Raw genomic sequence first — 24,610 nt, 5'->3', positions numbered from 1 at the left:
ATGTTGCATTAAATAAAAACGTAATAAAAATAAATTATTTGCTGTAAACTGAAAATTATCTGCAATTCTGAAAAAAAAATGTTGCATGAAATGAATAAAACAAAGGGAAAAAAACAACAAAAATACGAAAATAAACACATAAAGCACTTAAAGCATGCAGACACTTAAAGCGAAAATTGACAAGCCGTCAAAAGTAATGGAGTAAATACCCGCAAGAAGTTACTTCTTAATCCACGCAAGGACAATGTTGCATCATCATTCCGCTCTTTGTAGTCTACGCCGACGTAATGTTCTATTATTTTCTCCGTAACAGCTAAACTTAAACGACTGAGATATGTAAGACTATGATATATGTCGGATACATCGCAGTACCGATTAACATACACAGACAAAATGAGGTCTGTTTAATTTCTGAGTATTCAGGAAGCACATCTTGAGATCTGGATAATATTGCACATAATATTATAGCACTTAGTAGGAGTATTGCACGAGATTTAAGTACATTTATTATAGAAGGTTAATAATATTTATAATTATAATTAGTAAATGCCGAGTGAAGAGTCACAAGGATAAAAATATTTTACAGGAATCTTCAGATCATTTTTGGTTCGTTTCTTAGTCAAAATCTTTCCCAGCTTCCTTACTATTCGCCTTGAGTTTATCAGGTTGCGACTTGACCGGAGTGCTCTTGGACGAGCCGCCTTCGCTCGGTCCGATGATAGTCTGCACCACCGTGTTAACAGTCGGTAGACTTTTTAATTCTATTTCAACTTTGGAAATGCCGTCGACAAATTCTTCTCTAGGTTCGATAGTTTCCGCGGCTTTATCGCTAATCACCACTCCTTTGGTTTGCTTTTTCTTAGAATCGCTGGACCTTACGGAACTGGGAGACTGCGTGTCTGTGTTTTTCTTGACTTGGGTTAAATTCTCCTTGAACGGTTTGTCCACGAGTTTAGTTTCCACAATGTTCTTGGCGGAGTCTAAGACCGAATCGACTATGCACACGGCGGTCTCTCGGGCTACAACTTGATCAACTTTATCATCCGCTTTCTTCTGGTTTTCCAAATTCTCTTTAGCCGGTTCGGTAGAGTGTTCGACCGCATCTTTTTCGGGTACAATGGCCATGTAACATTCGTCTTTGGAAGAATATTTGGTTCCAATGGGAAGAGTTCTATCGTCTACTTTGCTCTCGAACTCGCTGGAGTAGGATGATTTGAAAGAAAACTTTATGGGACGCCCGAAACTAGTTCTCGGAGATTTGGATACTTCCGATGGCTGTTTGTATTTGGACATGTCGACAGTCAACGTTTGTCCGCGCTTCGCCTCGAAGTCTCTTATTTTGTCTTCGATATTAGACGAATTCCTTTGAAGATCTCCTCCTTTTCTACATTCAATAAGACAAAATATTACATTAAACATTAAAATGTTAAATTTCATAGTCAGATTTATAATACTTTGAGTAAATAAAATATATATATCGGACTGCCATTTAGGATAACATTTACTCCATTACTTTCGCAGCATGTGTGTTTTGCTTTATTAATTTTTTTGCACAATTTTGATGTAAGGCAATATGAACCAAAATATTATTATAACAACATGAAGTCACTTTCAAAAACTTTTACGAAAACAATTATAAAGTTATATTGTATTTATATTAAAATATACCTGTTGCAAAGTACAATTATAAAAATAAAAATATATATATATATCGTTAAATTCATATATCGTTAAAGTTATTCACTGAGTTATTTTTAAACCACAGGAAAATATATAATAAGTACCCATTTTTTTTTAAAATATATATAAGAAACTAAAAGGAAAAATATGCAAGAAAAAATAAATCAATAAATTTAGGAATGAAAGGAAAAAAAAACTACGAGATAACTATAAACTAATCTACAGCTACAGAAAACTAGTAGAGAAAAGTCATGCCATGCGGTTTGTTAAGGTCAGGTTAGGTTAGGTTAGAAGTTGCGTGAAACAGACACGTGTCAGAAGGAGCAAGAATGGTAGATGTCGGTACTTACTTTGCCAGCGGAATGTTATCGCGGTCCGCGTATGCGTCATACAAATACTCACTGTAAAACAAACACACCCGCCCATAATTAGACACTGTACGATGTTTGCGATGGACTCCAGCGAGCAGAACACATTTTCGGAACCATTTTAGGAATTAAATATTACCAGACAACAAAATGCACAACTAAATTATCCATCTGTCTGCCACTATACAGAAATGGTTAGTCATACCCTGTGCATGACTTTGTGCAATATATCAAAGATAACACTGCATCGATCAAATGCAGTGCACTTTGCATCAATGTATGTGGATAAGGGTAAGAAGAAGAAGAAAATCAACAGTGGAGAAAAGCTTTCTTGTAAAATTTTATGTATTTTGTTGGCTCAAAGACTGTATTTGTTTTTTTGTTTTTAACCCATTCATTTTAGTAAATTTTAAAAACATTTTTAAAAAAAGGTATGAACCAACGTATGCAGGTTAATATTGAAAAGTGTATAAAAAGTTATATTGATAAAAAAAAATATGTATAAAAAAATACTATTTATTTTGTTTCATTTTCATACTTTTGATTCACTAGCCCCATCAGAACACCATGGTTTTAATTTTAAATCTATGATTAATGAATTTACGGAATTATATTTTATCCTTCTATTGTTTTGTCTATGGTGATAATTTCATTTTATTTTAGTTACAGTTTAACAGTTTGTGACATAATTTCCCAATCAGAACATTTCCAAATTATCCTTTGTTGTTAATGCGAAAATGTGTCCTGCTACGCTCAAAAATACAAAATAATATAGAATGCATACAAACTCATACATCAAATGAACACGTAATAGAGGCAAAGCAAACATATTTAAAGCGACAATGTTAAAATATTACTGGATATAAATTTGATGCCAAAAACTTTACAAAATTACTTAATAAAAAAATTTTGTTTAAAAAAAAAAACATTCCATAGAGTACAAGTAATATGATTATGGATGCAATATAAATATACATGAATATTATAAATAAATATGGCGATCATAAATTGATTTCAAATTGAGTCCACTAGTGTTTACGGGGAAATTAAATTACTAAAATTGTTTTAATAGAAAATAAAGAAATGAGATGTTGTATGCCGATGATTTTCTATAGATATGTAATGTCTAACCTTACTGCTGCTTACCCTGTTAATCTTTTTTTTTTTTATTTATTATTAGATTAAAACCAATATTTTTAGCTTTTCCACTTTTTTTTTAATTGACCAGCGACCGGGTTTCGTCGTTACCGACATCATCAGACTGGTGAGAGGCTATACAAGTCTGATGATGTCGGTAACGACGAAACCCGGTCGCTGGTCAAATAAAAAAAAGTGGAAAAGCTAAAAATATTAATTTTAGTCTAATAATAAATTTAAAATGCAATTCCATCACGAAGTGTCAGTGGATAATATAAACCTGTTAATCTTATTAAATATGTAAATGAATTAGCTATCTGACTCTATACATAGGTATTTTAAAGCAATTAAATGTTTTTTTTCTTCTTGTAGTGACATTTTTCCCACACCCAGCATTATTCCTAAATGTAATTATAAAAACATTCTACACTTTGATATTGGCTGACTATTATTAGGAAATCGATTGTTTTTTTGTTTTTGCTTTTATGACTAGAATTTTTTTATATATATATATTTTTAAATATACAACACATGTATGGCACTCTTGGCCTTTATGTCTTCTTCATGTCTCTTTTTGTAGAGACAAGATCGAGGACACACGCCACTTTTAATCAGTTCCCACAGAAAATGACTGCAGACTGCTGTTTTATTTTGGTACAATGTTTAGGAAGTTTAAACAATAAGTTCATGATCAACTTCGTCCTTATCATCTTTTACATATTTTGATTATTAATTAATTCAATCAAGCATTCATCTAAAACATAAGAAAAAAATATTCGTCACTTAAAGGTTGAAAATGTTTTTCGAAATTATCTGACAGTGTTGTGGAATTTTTGTTTTTGACAATTTAAAGGGTATAATGCGGTAAGGATAGCGAGGAATCAAGATACTGAATCCTCGTTACTAGGTAACAGAGATATACCTAATGTATAATCTAAATGGCAATATATTGAAGCTACAGTTACGTAAATTTCCTACGGAAAAAAATATGGTTAAATTTAACAGCTGAATGTAAAATGAAAACTCAACTACAAAAAACATGTACGCAGGTGGAGAAAAGACAATAAAAGCTCTTTTTTATAAAATACTTTATTATCTAGTTATAATGTACAATACTATTTTATAGTAACAGGTAACAGTATGACCAGAATGTTTCTGTATTATTGTTGGGTAGTAATTAAGTATTTTGTAGTTGAGTTCATTAGCTACAGTCGAGCCAACGGTTTGTCCGACTGAGTAAGGAATGCATTTCCCTGAAAAAACACATTTGAATTTTAGTTTCAAATCTGGTTCTTAGAAATCAATTTATGGCAATATTTAATACGGCCAAACTTTATACAGGTAAATAAATAAATTTAAAAAATAAGAAATTTTATCTAGATTTGAATAATTAAATAAAATAAAAAAACAATGTTATGGTTGTAAGTCGATGACGGTTTGATCGGTCAACAAATAACAAGAGGACGGATTCCCTTAAACTTGGTAATACTTCAGATGAAGATGTGAGAGATATGCATAATATACACATTCTGTCCGTGTATTGGTGCATACCTGTAAGCTTATTGTCGGAATAAATAAAGGTTTTACACCTGGACTAGTACTACATGTATGTACCAATACACTGATAGAAAGTGTATATTATAGACATCCCTCACACTAAGCCAAATGACATATTCATGTAAAAGGGATTATACGTTCAAATGTATCCAAAATAGATGGGTTATATGCAGTTTAAATAATTCCGACGAAGTTAATTAATTTTATATAAAGTAAGCCTGCTTTAAAATTTATTGTATTGTTTTTTTGTGATATATTGATGTGTTGTTTAATTTTTTCATAACACCAATTTATTGGATTAATTGAAAAATCTACAGTTTAACTCCTCAACTGATATTATGCCAATTGTCTTGTTATTCATTGAACGGGTTTAATGTGATTTATGGGTGAATTACAAATCTGTGTGAGTGTTACGAATGTTGATATTTTATGAGGAAATTGTTATTTTATAATAATTTGATGGAGAAAATTCAACCAGAGTTCAACCATAATTTTACTAGAATTGTGATAGATGTTTCCAAATATTCAGTCATGTTACACCCCTACACCTCTGGTACTAGATAAATACAAGTCAAAAAATCAGATATTTTGAAAAAATTATACTGGAATATTGAAAATGATATATGATTTCTCCATCGACCATTATAAAATAAGGAATTGTCACTACAATCAAGTTGTGTTAATATATGTTATTTGTTAATGCATTCTGTGTGTTGGCATTCTGCTTGTGTGTTATTAGAAGCTTAGACTGTTTTTAATCATCCACCAAACACCGTGAAGTATAACCTAATTTTAATTAAATAAACCTGAAACTCAATCATAAAACCAGTATGTATTATCGTAATAAAAGTGGTGTAAATTGTTTTCCTAAATATCAGAAAATAATTAAATCATTTATTAACGTTTATATATTTTCCTAAAATTGTATACACAAGTTATATTTTGTACAAAATCATAAATGCACATAATAAATATGAACTAACTAAAAATGTGGACTAACTAATAAAACATTGCTTAATTTGAGAAGAGTGAAATAATAATGCACAATGAAAGAACAAATTGAAATAATTTTCGGGGAAAGAATTATAAGAATTTGGATATAAATATTAAATATAAATATTATGATTGAAAAAAAATACTCACCCATACAGAAATAATAAATCGTTTCAAAATTAAAATCAAATTGAGTGAGAATCTAAACTCGGATATAGGGTTTAATTTTAGCAAGTATGTACCTGATTCACATTGTTTCAAAGATAATTTTGATTATGTGTATATAAAGAGAATAAGACCACTTAAAGAAAATATAGCAAAACTTTGTCAAATATTACAATGCACATTTATTGTTCACACGTTTCATTGTGAGGTCTAGATAACTTTTAGCGATTGTGATATTATCAAATAAAGAAAGATAAAAAAAGGGTTTAAACAAACGATCACTCTAAATCACAGGTTCCTATCCCCTGCTAAAATTTTACATTGAAATTGAATCCCTTATGGCGGGGCAGAATAAAAATATATTGCCCACTTCCCAGCCTCCCTTCTCCCTCCTAGTACCTCTAGTACCTCTAGTACTCCCTAGAAGATCTTTTCAGACTCCATTGGAGGAGCAGTACTGTCCCCATTGGGAACGAACCTAGTGCTCTAGTCAAATACTTAATTGATTTTTACAACAGGAGAAAGTAATAATACATATCAATAATACATATAAATATGATACATATACATACATATTTTTACTACATAGAGCTTAAGTGGAATAGTAGTGGTTATGTTGTCTTATAATACTAACAGCAGAAGGGGTAATTGATGTTTCAGATATTCATGTTTTACTGGATTCATTACAGCCATATTAAAAATTATACCATACCCGTTAAATATTCAAATACTAAAGTGAGTTTTTCAACAGGAGATACAAGTAAAATCTCATGATTCTAATAAATCTGACTTTCTTTTAAAAACAAGATGGTAATATTGCAAAGAAAAACCAATTTGTGTGTCTCAAATCTGTCATAAAGTTCACACTGTACAGTTCACAAATAAGCTATTTTTATTTGCTATTTAAAACTCAAACCTTTTCCATAATAAATTGTAAGCTCAAGCTTCAAATAAGACGAAAATATCAAATAAATATTTGTGCCATGGTCTCTCTCATTCTCCAACACGAGTGAAAAAGATGTAGATATATCTCGTCTCCTACAGCAGCTGCCGACATTACCATAGCCAAATTGTATCATTGAACCGAACGATTGTTCGAATTTGACAAATTTGTTCGGGATGATCTAAAGAGACGTGAACAGTACGATGAATATGTCACGTTTTCAGTTAAAAATCACTATTATCCAAATACTCCGGAAAATAATTTGAGGCTTCAATATAAAATACTGGCAGCTCACAAATGCCATGCACTCTTGGGTGCTCAGAGACATATATGTAGTGATTTTGATATTACTCTGAATTGACTAGAATGTAGACACGCCCTACACACATAGTACAGCAAGAAATATGTCAAAATATAAAAATATATTAAAATAAACAAATAAATATGTGTTCAAAATGTTTACTCCATATCGGTAGTAATTAAAAGAAAAATAAGAATGTTATAAATGAATGGCAACAGGTAAACAATAAAAGTGGTGAAATCAATAATCGAATAAGAGGAGTCATGAGTAATGCAATCCTAAAGACCAGTCCAATATGATACATAAAATAGAGATATTGCATGAAATGAAACGATGCTATGAAGACACTATCATGTTGTGATGAAAATAATAAGTATAATAATAGAATGATGATAAAACCAACAAATTAATCTCGAAAAATGCACAGTTCCATTTCTTCAAACCCATAACCCTTTGTAAATAATTAAAAACAGTTCAAAAACAATCAATTTCATTTTTGTTTACTTCTAATTACAAGGCAAAAAATCAAGCAAAACTTTTTAAATATTTATTTTCTCCCTCTTCCTATGCATTATCTCTCATGGATTGCATAGAGGCTATGTATTACTCTACGTTTAAAACACAACTCAAAATACATTTAAAATGAGGACTTTGAAAATTTGCACGCCAATTTTCACAATGATCTAATCGGGAATTGAGCCCAGGACATCTTATAAACTAGCTAAAATAGTTTTTTTTCTTATAAAAAATTAACATTTATGATTATCTTTAAGGCCCAGTATTCGATAAATCTAAACTGAATTTTATTTGAACCCAGGTAACATTTGAAGTAACAAATTTTTTTAAAACACCGTTTTTGTATTTAAAAAATAAATGGTTTGGAAAAGTAAGGAGTTATTGAAAGGTAATGATTTTTTTAAAACACCGTTTTTACATTGAAAAAATAAATGGTTTTGAAAAATAAAAAATTATTGGAAGGTTATTAAAAATCATCAAAGCTTTCAGCGGTTATCAAAGGAAGAAGTTTTTAAAAAAACATATAATTTTTTTTTCTGTAAAAGTCAAATTCCAATAGATTTTTTTTAACACGCGTGGCACAACCGAAATCTTGTGTGGTCGTCCGCATTCTGAAATTGAATTCTGCAAATTCCCCCTTAAATATTTTTGTTAAATGTGCTTGATTTTTTACCGAGCATTAATTTGACAAACCCAAACAGTCGGAGGACAGAGCTGTTACATATTTAGTCGTTATGTTAGAGTACTTACGCTTCGACGAGAGGTCCGGGATACGGGTCCGACTTCTGGTACAGAGTGGCCAACTTGACGGACACAATGATGAGCGGGATGAAGAGAAGTATGCACCAGCCGGAAGCAAACCAAAATCCATTCTGCATTCAAAAACACAGGTTCCAATTGCAGGTTTGAAAAATTTTGGAAAAAAATATGCTATATATTTTTAACCAAAATAATGATGATTTGAAAATTAATGGGTTATAATAAATATTATATAAAAAGGCTTTGTCGTAACATAACGTTGTAACATCGCTCGCGGCAAGCATCACCGAGTATCCGAAACTATGGATGGAGCGCTCGGATCGCTGTACTGACTGCCTGAATGCTTCCATCGTAACGTGTTACGTTACCACGAAATGCTCCGGTCAGTCTCCACCTTTACGAGCACTATCGACATAACATACTAGGCACTTCTTCTTCTTCTGTACGTGTCATGTCTGGTCCCCCTGACTTCAACTATCACTTAACACACTTCAGACAGATGTCTTGCGGTGACTGGGTTTCATCTTTGGAGCGAACACGGAATGGAGAAGGAGATTCAGATGATACTCACAAATGGCAAGAGGATTTTGTTGCACGAGGCGTTGAGCGTGGCATTGTACACGTTGGACATGGGGGCGCACCTGCCCACTTTGGTCTGCGCGTGATCCACCACGCGGTTCAGGTACTCGCTCACTTGGGCCGCTATGCTCGAGGCAAATACGCGGGTCAACTATAAAAAAAAAATCGGGTAACATTCTTACAAATTATTATTTTTTTTTTAAAAGGAATAACCCGCAGAGCGTCTATTTTAGATGCTTGTCTTCAGTTAGGATAGTAAGGATAGGGAAGGTAAATGTGAAAAATACATCACAAACACCCAGACCAATTGAAAATAAATCTTTCTTGAATTTATTATGCACTTGGAGGGAATCGAACCCGCAACGCCAGTTTCGCAGTCAAGCATCTACCCAACCACACTACAGCGCCTGTGCAAACCACTGCATACAGCGCGTAGTGTTAAAAATGTCAATTTTTTTTATTTATAGCAACAACAAAAAAACTTACATTTTTAATGGCTTCCGGTCCCTGGACAGTGAGGTACTTCTCCGCCTCTTCAGTCTCCGAGATGAGTGACAGAACAGCATCCGTAAATGAAGAGTGGTTGAACTTTAGGCCGTCACGGAGCTCGATGGCTGTGTCCTATAATAAACGCATAAAGCAATTAAAATCTCAAAGTATAAAATATCAAACCTATCAATCTATCATGTCACAAACAAAGGCAACAAAGTACTGGGTTTTTCGGGAGGAGGTTCCAAACCCTGGATCAGTTGTTGACAGTCTTGTTGAGATGATCTTGTGATTTGAACTACAAATTATTAAGAAAGTCTAAATATGTATCACCTAATAATTAATAAATTTTTATTAAAAAGTATAAATATACTTGGATGATTTCAATTGTGGCACTTTCGTAAAATACTACCCCAAAGGCTCTACGTTAAAATCAATTAAGATATTTTTTATTATTAATTTTATTTTTTTTAAATACTAAAAATACTTGAAGAAGAATGTGGAAGTCTGGCCATTTACGGGGCTTACGACCGTCATAGGCTGGTTTAAGTGATCACGTTACACACGTGTAACATTCACCAATTCTACCCATGTTTGACAACCACACTACTCAAATTCTTGGAACCTCTATTTATATAATCCAATTTCGAAACATTGTTCTTGAATCACTAGAATTTCACTACAGACAACTATTGGTGAGATGAAAGAAGCTTTTTATTGAGCAGAAACTCTTTCATTTGTATGCGAGGTCCGAATCCTGGATTAAAATCACATACATGAGAAACACTAGAAAATATCATTTTCATTTTATTATTTTAGCTTATAATTTGACCAGTTAATTTATTCACAACATTTGGAGTGTGTCCAAATACTTCATATATCTGTGAATTTTTTCACCAACCCTGACAATACTTCTGTATTTTGGCCTATTCAAATCTCCCCACTTGCCCTCGCAGTATGGTATAATGATTTGAAATTCCATATGATTTTAACATAACTACAACTATGTGCCATCCAGATGGAAAGGTAGATAATAAACCAACGTACGTTTAAGGTTTCGGCTTCACGGATCATCGGGTCGACGAGGTTGAACTGATAGGAATCCAGGTGTAGCGCCTGGTTGCGCAGATTGGCGGTGACGGCTGCAAACTCCGAACGCTCCTTGATCTTGTCGGCCGTATCTCGCAACTGATTGGCCAGCGATTTCAGGTCGATTGAGGTTATGTTGGTCACCAACTGAATGACACAAATACAGACATATCAAATAATGGTACGAGGTATCTCTATCTTCAAGCGGTTCCGTGTAAAGTGTATTATTCCGTGTATTATCACAGATCACAAATGCATTGGGGACATTGCTAGAAATGAAAAGTTGATGGAGCTACTTTTTGTTTATAAATAAGTAGAGGGAAAAAAAATCCTGTAAACGGTCCAACAACTCGATGTCACAAGTTTCCATATTTTAACTAAAACTAACTAACTAACCATCATGCCGCTTCTCCGTAGGGATAGGCAGAGAGAATAGAACGCCACACCAATCTGTCTTTGCACACAATCTTCGTCTCTTTCACATTCATACATTCTTCTTCTTCTTCTTCTAACCCTTATCCGCACAATGTCTGGCGGCAACAGTTTGAATGTAAATGAAAATCACATATGATCAATTATAATAAATAATTATTCTTCTAACCCTTATCCGCACCCCAATGGTGCATAGGGCACTGCACCGTATAGAAGCAGTGTTATATTGATCGTTAAATACACGAAGGAAAGGTGATCAGCCTTCAGCTTCAGGGTCATATTAAATAAATATTAGACTGAAAAATCACTAACATTTATTTTGACCGTCTTGGGAATCGAACCCGGGACCTCCAGCATGGTAGCCTTGCGCGCTAACCACTACACTATGGAGGCGGACATACATACACGCCGATTATTTTGACTACTGACCTGACCACTTTCAAGTATTTGAAATACTCAATCATGCCAAGTTTTTCTCGGTCTTCCTCTGCATCTATTACCGACCACATTCAGGTCATAAATTTGTTTGACTAACCTTTCTTCACTCATTTGATTCGCATGCCCATACCATCTCAACACACCTTTCTTAATTTTATCAATAATGCTTATCTCAGCCCAGCAATCCTTCCTTAAATCACTGTTTCCGTGCTCTTGATACAAAATTTCCAAATTCACACACACAACTTTGCTTTTTCCTCTGTTTAGTGAGTCTATAAGTCTAAGCAAGAATTGGTTACATCGTACTCACCACTTCCGTGAATCTGTCAAAGGGGAAGTCGGAGAGCCCACTCTTGGAGAGCTCAACCAACTTATCTTTGGCAGAATCCTTGAGAATCACAAAGTGACCGTGATCGAAGGAGATGCTCTTGTAGACAACCTTTATCTTGTCTTGCAATTCTTTCTCTGACTTCGCACGCAACTTCTCCAAATCCACCACTTTATCGAGTCTCAGGACCTATAAACACAATAAATATACATTTTTTTATTGAATTTTTTTTTTTTACAAAATACGTTTTTTAAAAATACAAAATAGTTGGTAAATATACAATACATTTCAAATATAACATTTCTACCTCTCTAATAAAGTAGATACTTGTGTTTAGAGAGGGAGTTCGTTTTACAATTATTTTTTTTCATAAACAAAGAAAATTAAACAAAGTAAATTAAAGTTAAAATCAAAAATAAACAAAGTAAATTCAAAAAAAATATATATATTATTTGGTATGGAATCTAGGTAGGGGTGAGTCTTATATGTTTTTATGTTTTTATTTTTTTATTTTAGTTTTAAAGGTTTGATAATTTTTTATAGATTTTAAGTTTACTACGCAGTATGCATCCAAAAGGAAAATGTTTAAAAAAAATATCAACAGCTACATAAGAAAATCTTTAGGTTACATTTTTTACATTAGTATTGGGTTAAATCAAGAGTCAAATAAAAGCATTTTGAAATTGGCTGTCGATGTATATTTTCTTCTGACCCTCATCCAAACCCAGTGGTGCGTATGGTACTGAATCAGATTTATGCAACGTTAACTTAATTATGCATTATGTGTTCTGAATTCTTGGATCTAGTAGAGAAATATATTTCATAGAATACAATTTCATAGAGCCTAGAGTGAAGAATATTACATACTGCTATATGGTAAAGGAAACGGGAAAAATAGTAAGTTCTAATAATTAACACATTGTTTGCGGGAAACGCTTAAAAGCATCTTTTACATACTGTAAGTAAAGAATGAGAGACGCTTATAAGCGCTCTATTTGCTTACTTTTGGTAGAACGCGAGAAACACCAAGAAACATTGTACAGATGGGAATTAGGTTTGCGGTTACTTGTGATTAGCATACTGAGGGTTAGGCTGCTGACTGTCTCAGTATAATTATGGTCGGGGTTGATGAAAAAACCGCCCGTGGATTTTGGATTTTGGACCCTTGGAAACTTTGTGGATCATATTGATATATTGTCTATTGTTTTTTGAAAATTACTTAGTAAATCGACTTCAAAGCACCAAGATTGGACCAACTATAAGTAAGGCTAACACTGTGATACACGGAGTTCCACAAGGAACAGTGCTCGGTCCTTTATTGTTTCTAATTTATATTAACAATCTTTGTAATATCGATGTACCTGGTAAACTGTTCTCCTACGCTGATGATACCGCAATAATTGTACAAGGTAAATCCTGGGAAGAGACAGCCAGCAAAGCCAACAAATGTATAACAGTAATCAAAGAGTGGCTAGATCGGAACCTCCTTTCTCTTAATTGTGAAAAAACTTTATTCATACCTTTTTACAATTCTTACTCGTCAGCCCCTTCATCGAATCTTAACATCATGTTTCATAACAAAAATTGTAACCTCGACATATGTAATAACTGTGTAAAAATGAAATCTGAAAAGTCGACAAAATATTTGGGTCTAACAATAGATTGTCAACTCAAATGGAACCAGCACATAGAAAAAATTGTGAACAAACTTAGGTATCTGACATATATTTTTAAACGTTTGTCTAGTTATGTCCATCCTAACACCAACAAAATGGTCTATCATGCACTTGTACAGTCTTCTCTTTGTTATGGAATAATTGGATGGGGGGGAGCATTCAATATTCATTTAAAGCCTTTAGAAACAGTCCAAAAACTTATTATTAAAATCATGCTTAAAAAAAATTCTACTTTTCCTTCCAACCAATTATTTCAGGAAGCCGAACTTTTGGAGCTACGAGAAATCTATTGCCAACAGTGTCTAAAATATGTTTATTTGCGCCAACATTTATTTCCTAAAAATAATAATAGATCTAGCCAACGAATTAATAATTTATTAGAAATCCCTTTTTGTAAATCCAGACTTGCGCAAAGACACTCATTTTTCATAGCTCCAAAACTGTTCAACTTATTCCACAAAGACTATTTGTTAGATGTTAATTCCCTAAGTTCGTGTAAATTAAAAAATTTGCTTAGATTATTTATAAAAGAGACAGATTTAAGTTCCTTTTTCATTTAGAACATGATCGCTAGCTTTTTACTTTTTTACTTTGTCATCTTTTTTATGTTTAAGTTTTAATTAAAAATAAAATAAAATAAAAAATTGCTCACTGAGAGTCAAGTATTTTTATTTTTATTTTTTTTTGTATTTAATTTAAGTTTTTTGTATTTTGTAATAACTAATTATACTTAGAAACCTATACCCTTATACCCTGTACTATGACTATTTATTTTGTATACCCACACACAGGCCATGCCTTTGTGGGATCTTTTTTTGTATTTATTTTTATTTTTTATAAATATTTTTTGTTTTTGAATTTATGTAATGCAAAAGAATTTTAAATAAAGAAAAATAAAAAAAATAAAAAAATTCTCAAAATAATATAATATTTATAGTGATTTTAAAACAAAGTTACATTTTGATTATAAATACATTATATTATTAAAATACGTTAATTACCGAAGAGATTTTTTTTGTCAATTTCAAAATTGATAAATTTTAATGCTGGCGTTTAATGTGTTAATGAAGTCATTCTCTAAAAAGCCCAATATGTATATGAAAAATGCTACAATTGTAATTGGTCATTTACGTGCCTCGTATATGGTCTTGTTCTGGTGGCAGCTGGTGACCACGTAGCTCATGTTGAAGTCGTCCACCTTGTCTTTGAAGAGCATGTACTCCAGGTCGACCACCTCGTCGATTAGCAGGAACAGCTGGTCGTCCTGCGGGTTCCTGAGGGAGTCGCACAAGGCGCGCTGCGTCACCACGCCCACCAGGAAGAAGGCCAGCGTGACCACTATCACCACGGTGCCCAGGAGGAACATCATAGCCACGCCCCTAAAACAATACAAATATGTAGTTATTCCAGATGTTTGTCTCTTTCAAATGCTTAGGTCTGTTTTTTTTACATAAGAGGTCAAGGGATCTTGCATCCCTTGTGTCACTGCAACCAATTTAGGTATATTATGACCTCACTCAGTGTCATAGCTCACTATCAAGACCTACGTGAGTTGTGTCTCTTTCTAATGCATAGGTCTGTTTTTTTTTATATAAGAGGTCAAGGGATCTTGCATCCCTTGTGTTACTGCGACAAATTTAGGTCTATTGTGACCTACCTCTGTGTCATAGCTCACTATCAAGACCTACGTGAGTCGTGTAACTCACAACCTGTCTTGGTGTTAAGAGCTTCACCTTCTCGGAGTCCAGTAGTAGCCTTCCAAGGATATGACTACAATTGCAAAGGAGTGCGTCACAATTAGATTGATAACACAGAATGTGGATGGCCATAAAAAATCTGCAGACTAAGGAATCATACAGTCCAATTTTTGACATGTGCTTCCTTAGTCTACAGTGTGCTGTCAAGGTCCAGGTTAGGATCCATATTTGTTTCTTGTTAAGCTTTAGATCTTCTGTGGTGAATTTCCGCGAGTACCCCGTGATCAGTTCCTTCGCGTGTTTCACTCCTATGATGTCGGACCAGATTTCTTGGCTCTGGTCCATGGTCCAGTTTTTACTGGCTATAAGGCTAAACTTGATAGTGCTGAGTGGCAGTCCGCATATAGGTTCAGGGCCCATTGGTGGGCTCTCAGCACCAATTCTAGAAAGTTCATCGGCAGCTTTGTTGCCCATGACTCCACAATGCCCTAGTACACAAACCAGTCTTACCACGTTTTTCTCGCCCAGGCAAAGGTCCGGTTACAATTGCGATACGTGGCCCTGGCATGATGCAAATACAGAGATGCCTCGCATCTACATTAAGTCCGGATCTACATTGAGTCAGTCACTGACGTCAGTACTGGCGCTGAAGACTGACATACACTTTACACCGGGAATATATGTAGACGTAAAAATCAACAATACATACAGCATAAGGAATTGACTTCCGGCTCCCTTGTTACAGCAATCATCTCCATATCCATCGGGCCGCTTTCCGCAAATGCCACACAGAAGACCCATCACCACAAATGTCAGAATCTGGAAATAAACAAAAAGGTTACATATTGTCAATCGATTACATAATCCGTACAAATTTTAACATTTTCTCAGTTTATTATCGAGTCTTTAATTTGAGCATGCGGCACCTTCCCTAGTGACCAGGGGCGTGCGTTCCATATAGGCAGAAAGGCAGTGCTTACACTAACTTATTAAATAGGGCCTACGTTACCTTACATCCCACCTCTACTGCCTATCCTGATTAAAATTCAGTGCACGCCACTGCTCATGACTTTATTAAAATGGAAGCAGTGAAATATTTTGTAATAAAATAAAACAATTTTATATATCTGCCAAAAAAATGAAAGAGTTTTTTAAATTTTGTTAGCCCTCATTTGGCCTTTTCTGTATATTTACTATGTATTTATAAATTAATATCTTTAGTAATTGAGCCTCGTTCTCTCAGGGACAGCACATTGAATGCTACGAAATCGCCCGATAATTTATATTGCGGGCAGGCATGACAAAATCGAGCCAGATTGGCTGACATATAACCTAATAATAACAATAACCCGTCACCCGTTTGTAGGGATCCTAGCATTTTTGTTTTTATACGTGAAAAAATGGACTTACCAGTAGGAAAATGCAGCAGATTCCCAGGCCGACGTACCACACATAGATACTGTACTGATAAATGTACTTCTCAGCCACGTCCACTTTGGGTCCCGCCTCGTTAATAGCATTATCTGCGTTTTCCACAACCTTGTCGAGCTTTTGGGAGAATTGCGATATCTCTTTTCCTGGAAATATTCAACAGTTATTTTTTGGCAGTTCAACAAATAATGGTACATAATGGCTAGCATAATTAAATTAAATGATAAATAAATCCTAAATAAGTGCTGTAAAGCTTGCTATGACCTAACCTTTCATAACCTATGTAATTTCTGAAATTCTTCAATATAACTTTCAAAATCTCGTAAAAATAAATAAGTTCTAAATTTAATGGTGATAATTTAAAGCAATAACAAAAATGCAGACCTGTTTGTAGCAAAGTCACCGAAAACTAAACTTGTCCACAATCAATACATTTTACGGCAGACTAAGCAACGTCACTAGCCGGATTCTATATTGTTTCAAGGTCATTCTAAATAGAAAAGAACTTTAGTTTCTACAGCAAAAACATATTTTTCCATTTTGTTGAAACTCTTTTAAGCTGTGTATCCACTGTGTTGGCAAATGAGTAGCGCTTTGCAATTGTTACTACATACATATATTCACACACTCAGAAGTATTTCATTTTGATCTGATCCAACAGTGAACGTTAGTGCGGAGCGCTTGTTTTTGTAGTTGTCGGAAGCGCAACATCTCCACGGGGATGTTCCAGCGATGATGCGTAGAGTGCTAGATACTCACGATTTTATGGAAAAAAAAAAGCAAACACTGACATCTACCTACCTACCTACCCTCGTATCATTATTTTATCTCACAATCTTAAAGCAAATTGTCAATGACAACAAAATTGTTATTTAAGTATATAACAATTTTGCTTTGACAACGGCACATCCAAAAACGACAACAACAAAAAAATAGGTACTTGTTTTTTGAAATTTTAATCGGTAGTGGTCAAAATGTACTCACCAGCATTTTCAATAGCCGATTCTAGAATGGGTATCTGCTGGTTGACCGAGGTCTCGATGCTGGACTTGATGTCGTTGAAGACTTGCTGGCCTTGCTTCACCTCATCTTGGATATTGCCATCGATGAGCGTGGACACACGCTGCAGCAGGTCAGACACATCGGGCAGCTGAAATTTATATAAATAATGGCATTACTTACTTGCAGTATGAGAAAAATAAATTAGTTTTATTTTTTCTTATCAATAAAAAAATGAATGTTTGTGTAGTTACGATAATTGCAAATTTAATTTTAATTGAATACACTTTTTTTTTTAGTAAGCCTTAGTTACTAATTTATGAAAAAAGGAATCATGTTGATTCTGAAGCTTGATAGTAGTCTCGATTTTTAAGAAGACCATTTTTAATAACATAGCATCTGTTGATACAGAGTATGTGCTTGCACTGTTTTAGAAAGTTGCGATAAAGTAGAAAATAGAACCACGGAATTAAGATTAGAAGTCCACACACTACCACGGGACCACGACACATTTGAAAGAAAGAAAAAACAAATAGAAAAAAAACATTTATTATTATCGTATGATATGAGGTGCGAAGCTTTTTTTCATAATAAGAAATTATTTGGGCAGTCAACGAATGAAACAGAAAAGAGAAAAAATATATACAAACCCTTGGAAAATATTTGTCAAGCATCTAAAATGCAGCATGAAAAAGAAATGTAACAATTAGGAAAGAACGGTGATTATGGAAATGCATGCAGAGAGATATCTAATTAAATTTGTTAAGACAAGATAAAAAATGGATTGAAATATTAAATTGAAATGCATAGAATAAAAATTAAAATGGTTGAAAAACATTCAGAGATAAAAACGTTTACAGTGAAAATTTATTAGAGAAAGAGAAAATAAATTTTGTACAAAAACAAATGATTAGGAGAGTAATGGAGGCCATTCAGTGTTCATATTTAAGTTTTATGTAGCAATGAAAAGTATACAACAAAAAATATTAACCAAATCCTCACTCCCTGAATCCTACCCTCATTTATTTAAAACATCACTTTTCTAGTAAATTATAGTCACACTGTACCCCATGTGCTTAAAATCTATATAAACGCAGTACAATTGTGTAAAACAAAATTTCACATGTCCCTCACTCCTATCAAGAACGTCATCTATCACAAATCGTCAATTTTCAGTTGTGCGTGTTTTTAGAATGCCCAGAAAATGTACTTTATCCCAGCAAAAGAGGCATATTATTAACTTAATATTTATCCGCTATAGGGCAGAAACTGTTGTTTAATTTTTTTTTTTAAACATACTAAATATTTTTCAAATGCAGAAAAAACCTTCAGATTTTACTTAAAAAGATCTGTTGCACAGTAAAAAGTTCAATAAGTGGCTTGATATTTATTTTTAACACATTGTATTATATTTTAAAACTTTAAAAACATTCTCTTGAAAAAACAAGTTTTTTTTATTTATGACATTCTGGAAAGGAGTAAGCGATGTGATACCTATACTAAAAATTGTAAAAATTGACAGTTCAAAGACTGGTTTTGATTATGTTAAAAGTCGATTGCTGTGCTTTTTTTCTGAAAATACATACAATAATAAATGACAGAATATTTAAAAAAGTCCAAATGCAAGGAGTGTTTCATTTGAACGATAATCAAGGATAAAAGAAATAGAGAATATTAATGAAATTAGCAGTGATCTGCAATGTCAACCAAATGTTAAAAATTAGGACACCACTTATTTTACAAAATGCGTATGAACATAACCTGACAATATTACCTGGCTGAAGTCAATTCCCGAAGTGTCCAATTCTCCGATTTTATACTTGCTGAGGATTTCCTGGCACTGTTTCTGCTGGCAAGTCTGCAGCGTGTAGAGAAGTTCTTTCTTTACTTTCCTTAAACCTAGACCAAATAAAATAGTGGTTATAACCAAGTAAAATTTTGAACTATAAATGGATACCACAAGTGACTGCCGAATCAATTAATGAAAAAATAAAATAAATTAAAGAATTTATCATAACCCTCGCACTTAAAAGATGAGTTGCATCATCTAAAGGTGGAGACTGACCGGAGCATTTCGTCGTAACGTAACATGTTACGATGCGAGCATTCAGGCAGTCAGTACAGCGAACCGAGCGCTCCATCCATAGTTTCGGATGCTCGCTGATGCTCGCCGCGAGCGATGTTACGACATTATGTTACGACGAAATGCTCCGGTCAGTCTCCACCTTTAGACTTGATAACCCTCTATCTCACTGGTGATCAGAAGCAAATCACTAAATGTAACACATTTATTGACTTCACTTAGAACATTCAGCAAAACAATGTCAACCCTGCTAGGAATCTCACCCTCGACCTCATAACTATCACAAGTATCTTATTATAACATATCAATTTTCTATAATACATTCTACTTCTCCTCTTCTTTCATTGTTATTCTACTAACTGAAGCAGACCTCTCTCAAAGACTTCCATATTTCCCCGTACTTTGTCCCATCCCATGACTGATACAGGCTATTTAATTTTATATTTTTTATTAATTATTTAATTTCGTTAATCAATATTAGATTTCTATATATATCAGCTAATATTTAACTGTGATATCCTATAATCTCATACATATTTCATCTGCTATCTATAATAAATTACTAGCATTCATATTATTATCCAATACTAATATAAAACTATAAGGGTAAAAATTAAAACATGTATTTTTAATTTTTGACATCTTAACATAGATGAAAAAATATGGAAGTCTGGGTATTTACAGATTATATACAGATTTGGGAACAAGTATTTAACCTGACTCAAAATGTTGTGAATACATTTTTAAATTCATACAACTTTCTTTCACTCTTCATCACTTTTCGTTGTTGTTTTTTTTAAACTTTTTTTTCCTATTACTAGTTTGAAACATCCATTCACAACTAACATTTAGAAGTGGAGAATTCTTACCGTCATTCAGCTGAGAAGCATTTTCACGCAGCAAGTTGGTGACCCTCCTGATATCCATGAGGTTCTTCTTCACCTGGCCGAGGTCGTCCACCATTGTGTTGAGAGTGGTCACCGACACAGCCTTGGAGAACTCCGCCAGTTGGCCAGACACTTGCGTCCCACCAGCTGCAAAAACAAAATACCCAATTGAAGAACTGGAGGTGCGGAATGTTTACAGGCAGGTCTTATGTTAAATATAAACAATTCATTTCATTCAAACCCTATGCACCTGTGTTTTTTCTGTACAAAGGTCACTGCGACCATATTAGGTCTATTGAGACCTCCCTCTGTGTCATAGGTCTCTCTCGAGACCTACGTCATGTAACTCACAACATGTCATGTTGTTAGGAGCTTCACCTTCTCGTAGTCCAGTAGTAGCCCTCCAAGGATGTGACTTCGATTGCGAGCAGTATGCAGTCCCATATGCACCCGAAGGTGCAAAGGGCACTGCACCATATGAACACAGTGTTATGTTGATCGTTAACACATGAAGAAAGGGTAAACAGCCCTCTGCTTCAGGTACCAGCCCAGGGTAATATTGAATAAATATTAGAGTGAAAAAATCACTTATATTTTTTTATCCCTCCTCCTTGGGAATCAAACCCGGGACCTCCGGTACAGTAGCCGAGCGTGCTTACGATTACACTACGGAGGCGGACTTAACAAAGCGACAGTATTGACAAAGTAAGGAATGCTATCCAGAGTTGGAATGACATCCATACTCACTCTTGAGCATATTAAGCAGGCTGGCTTGCAGCTCGTTGTAGTTATCGTTGAGCAGAGTCTGGATGTGGCGGTGCGTGGTGCTGAGGTATGTGCGCGAGTCACGCAGCCCCTCCCGCGCAGCGTCCGGCAGCGTGTTGACTCCCTCCTGCATGCGAGAGTTGCTGACAAATGTGCACACCAGTCCAAATCTGGAAATAAATTCAATAATTTACTACCTAATTAACAGATAACCTTAATAGTGAGTGCTGTATGAGAGTCGACAACGTTGTGACAGATTGGATTGGGGTCTCTACCGGAGTCAGACAAGGCTTGGGAACACTTCCATTTTCAGTCATGTACACACATAACTGAAAATGGCAAACTTCAAAAGGAACTGGAAGTCGAAGTGGAAGGAGATCGGATCTATACTCGGTGAAGACCAAATGCCGCCTATACAATGCCCGCATTGCTCCTATTCTCTTATATACATGGCTTGGCCATGTACTTCGCATGCCTCCCGAGAGCCGCCATCAAGCTTGCCTCTTTTATAAGGCATGAGGTCGGCAGTTCTCGTCTGAACTTCGGGATGCAGACCTGACTTGGGAGGATACACGGGAACTGGTGGCCGGTGGTAGAGCGCAAGAGATGCCAAAAAACATTGTACAGATTGGAATAGGGTTTGCGGTTACTTGTGATCAGTATACTAAGGGGCGGATGGCAGAGTATAATTGGGGTAGGGGTTGATGAAAAAACCGCCTGACAACAATGTCTGGCGGCAACAGAATTTGAATGTAGATGAAAATCTTTTTTTTTTTTTAAATAGAGAAATGTTTGTTGTTTTATTATTTACACAAATGTTTCAGTTTCATACTATTTCTGTGAGACTAAGCGGCTCATTATTAGGAATAGGTATCAAATTGTGGCAGAGTGGGTTCGAATCGAGAAACTCTGACTTAAGAATGCGCGACACTAACCACGGGACCACAACCCGACACGTAAATAATAAATAATTATTCTTCAAACCCTTATCCGCACTCGATGGTGCATAGGGCACTGCTTCATATAAACACAGTGTTATCTTGATCTTTAACACATGAAGGAAAAAAGATCATGAACTCCGCTTCAGGTACCAGTCCAGGGTAGTATTGAATAAATATTATAGTGAAAAAACCACTTATATTTATTTGAACCCCCCCTGAAATGGAAGCCGGGACCTCCAGTACGGTAGCCGAGGGTGCTGACCATTAGACTACGGAGGCGGACTATTAAATAATAATTTAAATAAACATATCGTAGTCATACAGGAGAAAGTGACCAAGTGCATTGTTTTACAAAAACGTGATCATTGACTATTTGATATCTTACAAGCTTAATATTGCCCTGAAAAAATCCCAAAGGATTTTAAACTTGGAAGTATAATAAATTGACTTGTTAAAAATGACTAACTGCATTGGTGTTTATTTTCTTGCCAAGCAATAGTGACTTAAATGGCCATCCTGAACATTTTACGTTTTGGTAGTTGGTCACTCCTGTGCGACTACGATATTAAGAAATATGAGTATTAGAATAGAGTGGCGTACGTACAAGAAGAGGGTGGTGAGACAGATGAGCAGGGTGGCGAGCATGAACTTCCTGCACTTGTCGTGCTTCTTGTCGAAGGGTTGCGAGCGCGCTCCGCACTTGCCGGCACAGCGACAGCAGCAGAAACAGAACCTGGAACATTCTATATCATTAGGCCGACGTCTTGCTAATGTGCATGCTTTGTAAACAAAAACTACTGAAATACAGGACACTCCCGATTTTCCGGGATGAATGGTGAAAAAAAAACTCATATAATCAATTTCCCGGTTAATCCGAAAACATAAAAAGATGTCCTTTTCCTCTCTCCTGTCCCTCTTCGAGGTATTTTTTAATTTTAAATTGCATATTTACTATATTATTTTTTGACATCTCATCAAATATGGAAGTCTGGGCATTTACGGGGCTGACGACCAATAGATGTCTCTAGTGATTTAAGAACAATGTTTCTAAATTGTTTCATATATATAGAACTTCCAAGAATTTGAGTAGTGTGGTTGTCAATAATGGGTAGAATTGGTGAATGTTACACGTGTGTAAAGTGATCACTTAAACCAGCCTATGACGGTCGTCAGCTCCGTAAATACCCAGACTCCCATATTCTTCTTCATCTTTGATGAGATGTCAAAAAATAATATAAAAATAACTCCTATAATTGGAGATAATCCAAATTTCGAACAAGTATTTCGACACTTAAAATGTTGCACATATTTATTAATTTTAAATTACAAAAAATTGAAACTGGAATGGTACCAGTTTTGTGTTACTCATTAATATAAATTAATTTATGTAACCGTTCTGTAAAATTTCCAAAGAAAATATAAAGAAAATTATAAATAAACAAAGAGAAATTTAAAACTACCCTATATGTGCCTAAGTACCGTAGAACGGGGCTACTTGAACTTTGATGTGTTACTTGAGCCCAGTACAAAAAAAATATTTAGATCTGTATTTGGTCTACAAAAATGAACGTATTGACATGATTCATTGTTTCCCTGACAGGTGACACTTGTCACAATACGTTCATTATTGTAGACCAAATACAGATTTAAATCTCTTTTTTGTACTGGGCTCAAGTAGCACATCAAAGTTCAAGTAGCCCTGTTCTACGGTATTTATATTATTGATGTCTATTTCACTAAGCATTACATTGTACATATCGCAGGCTTGCTTTAACCCTTATAGTGCTGAGCTTATTTTCACATATTTTGCACAAATTGCTAATTGTTTTTCATCATCACTAATTTGACAAATTTGACATTTTGTAGGTAGAAATAAAAAACTTTTACTTAAAAAAATACAAAAATCAGTGTTAAATTCACAGCAAAATAATTTGAAATGGTTATTTATAAATGATATTAACTTATTAAAAACGTTATACATGCGCGCGCTAAGACACGTCCGTACAGGTCGATGCCCAAATCAAATTGCGCAATAGTCAGTATTCCGACGCTCCGCACTTTATACGCATTAATAGAGAGTCGATCTGTCGAAGGTTCGCACTCCAAGGGTTAAAATAATGACAATTTTCGCGACATAATGACAATGTTGCGGACTCACCCGATGATGGGCAGCAGGATGGCCATGAGCAGTACCACGACCACCAGAGCGACGATCCCCGCGTAGTGCGTAGCCACGGTCTGCCACTCGGCGGCCAGGTCTCCCGCCAACTCAATGTGCCCGTCGTGGACTTCCAACAAACCTGAAACATGCCAAATTAAATCAGAATTAGCAAATGAAAATACACACATTTACAAAT

At 34.6% G+C, this 24,610-nt stretch overlaps 1 protein-coding gene across 7 annotated transcripts in view; it reads right to left on the bottom strand.

Annotated features, from left to right (window-relative positions):
• The window catches only part of LOC148300635 (prominin-like protein), a 123,958-nt gene that overhangs the window by 6,000 nt on the left and 93,348 nt on the right, over positions 1-24,610 (bottom strand). For 3 of the 7 annotated variants that reach the window (XM_088274513.1, XM_088274510.1, XM_088274512.1), the window contains exons 2-16: positions 24,412-24,553; positions 22,858-22,986; positions 21,295-21,482; positions 20,530-20,694; positions 19,352-19,476; positions 17,563-17,728; positions 16,558-16,724; positions 15,857-15,966; positions 14,586-14,829; positions 11,757-11,963; positions 10,535-10,723; positions 9,485-9,619; positions 8,991-9,149; positions 8,411-8,532; positions 2,031-2,081 (exon numbers count right to left, since the gene is read on the bottom strand). In XM_088274513.1, the coding sequence (XP_088130639.1) occupies positions 2,031-2,081; positions 8,411-8,532; positions 8,991-9,149; positions 9,485-9,619; positions 10,535-10,723; positions 11,757-11,963; positions 14,586-14,829; positions 15,857-15,966; positions 16,558-16,724; positions 17,563-17,728; positions 19,352-19,476; positions 20,530-20,694; positions 21,295-21,482; positions 22,858-22,986; positions 24,412-24,553 (2,299 nt within the window). Of the gene's footprint in view, positions 1-477; positions 1,385-2,030; positions 2,082-4,263; positions 4,439-8,410; positions 8,533-8,990; positions 9,150-9,484; positions 9,620-10,534; positions 10,724-11,756; positions 11,964-14,585; positions 14,830-15,856; positions 15,967-16,557; positions 16,725-17,562; positions 17,729-19,351; positions 19,477-20,529; positions 20,695-21,294; positions 21,483-22,857; positions 22,987-24,411; positions 24,554-24,610 lie in introns of those variants that run through there. The other 4 variants (XM_088274514.1, XM_088274515.1, XM_088274509.1 and 1 more) reach the window with 3 other exon arrangements.

Source organism: Brachycentrus maculatus, unplaced genomic scaffold, assembly GCF_059751285.1.
Source record: "Brachycentrus maculatus isolate JH-2025_06_01 unplaced genomic scaffold, ASM5975128v1 h1tg000683l, whole genome shotgun sequence".
Lineage (NCBI taxonomy): Eukaryota > Metazoa > Arthropoda > Insecta > Trichoptera > Brachycentridae > Brachycentrus > Brachycentrus maculatus.
Note: the sequence above shows the minus strand (reverse complement) of the source record. Positions and strands in the feature narration are given on the sequence as shown.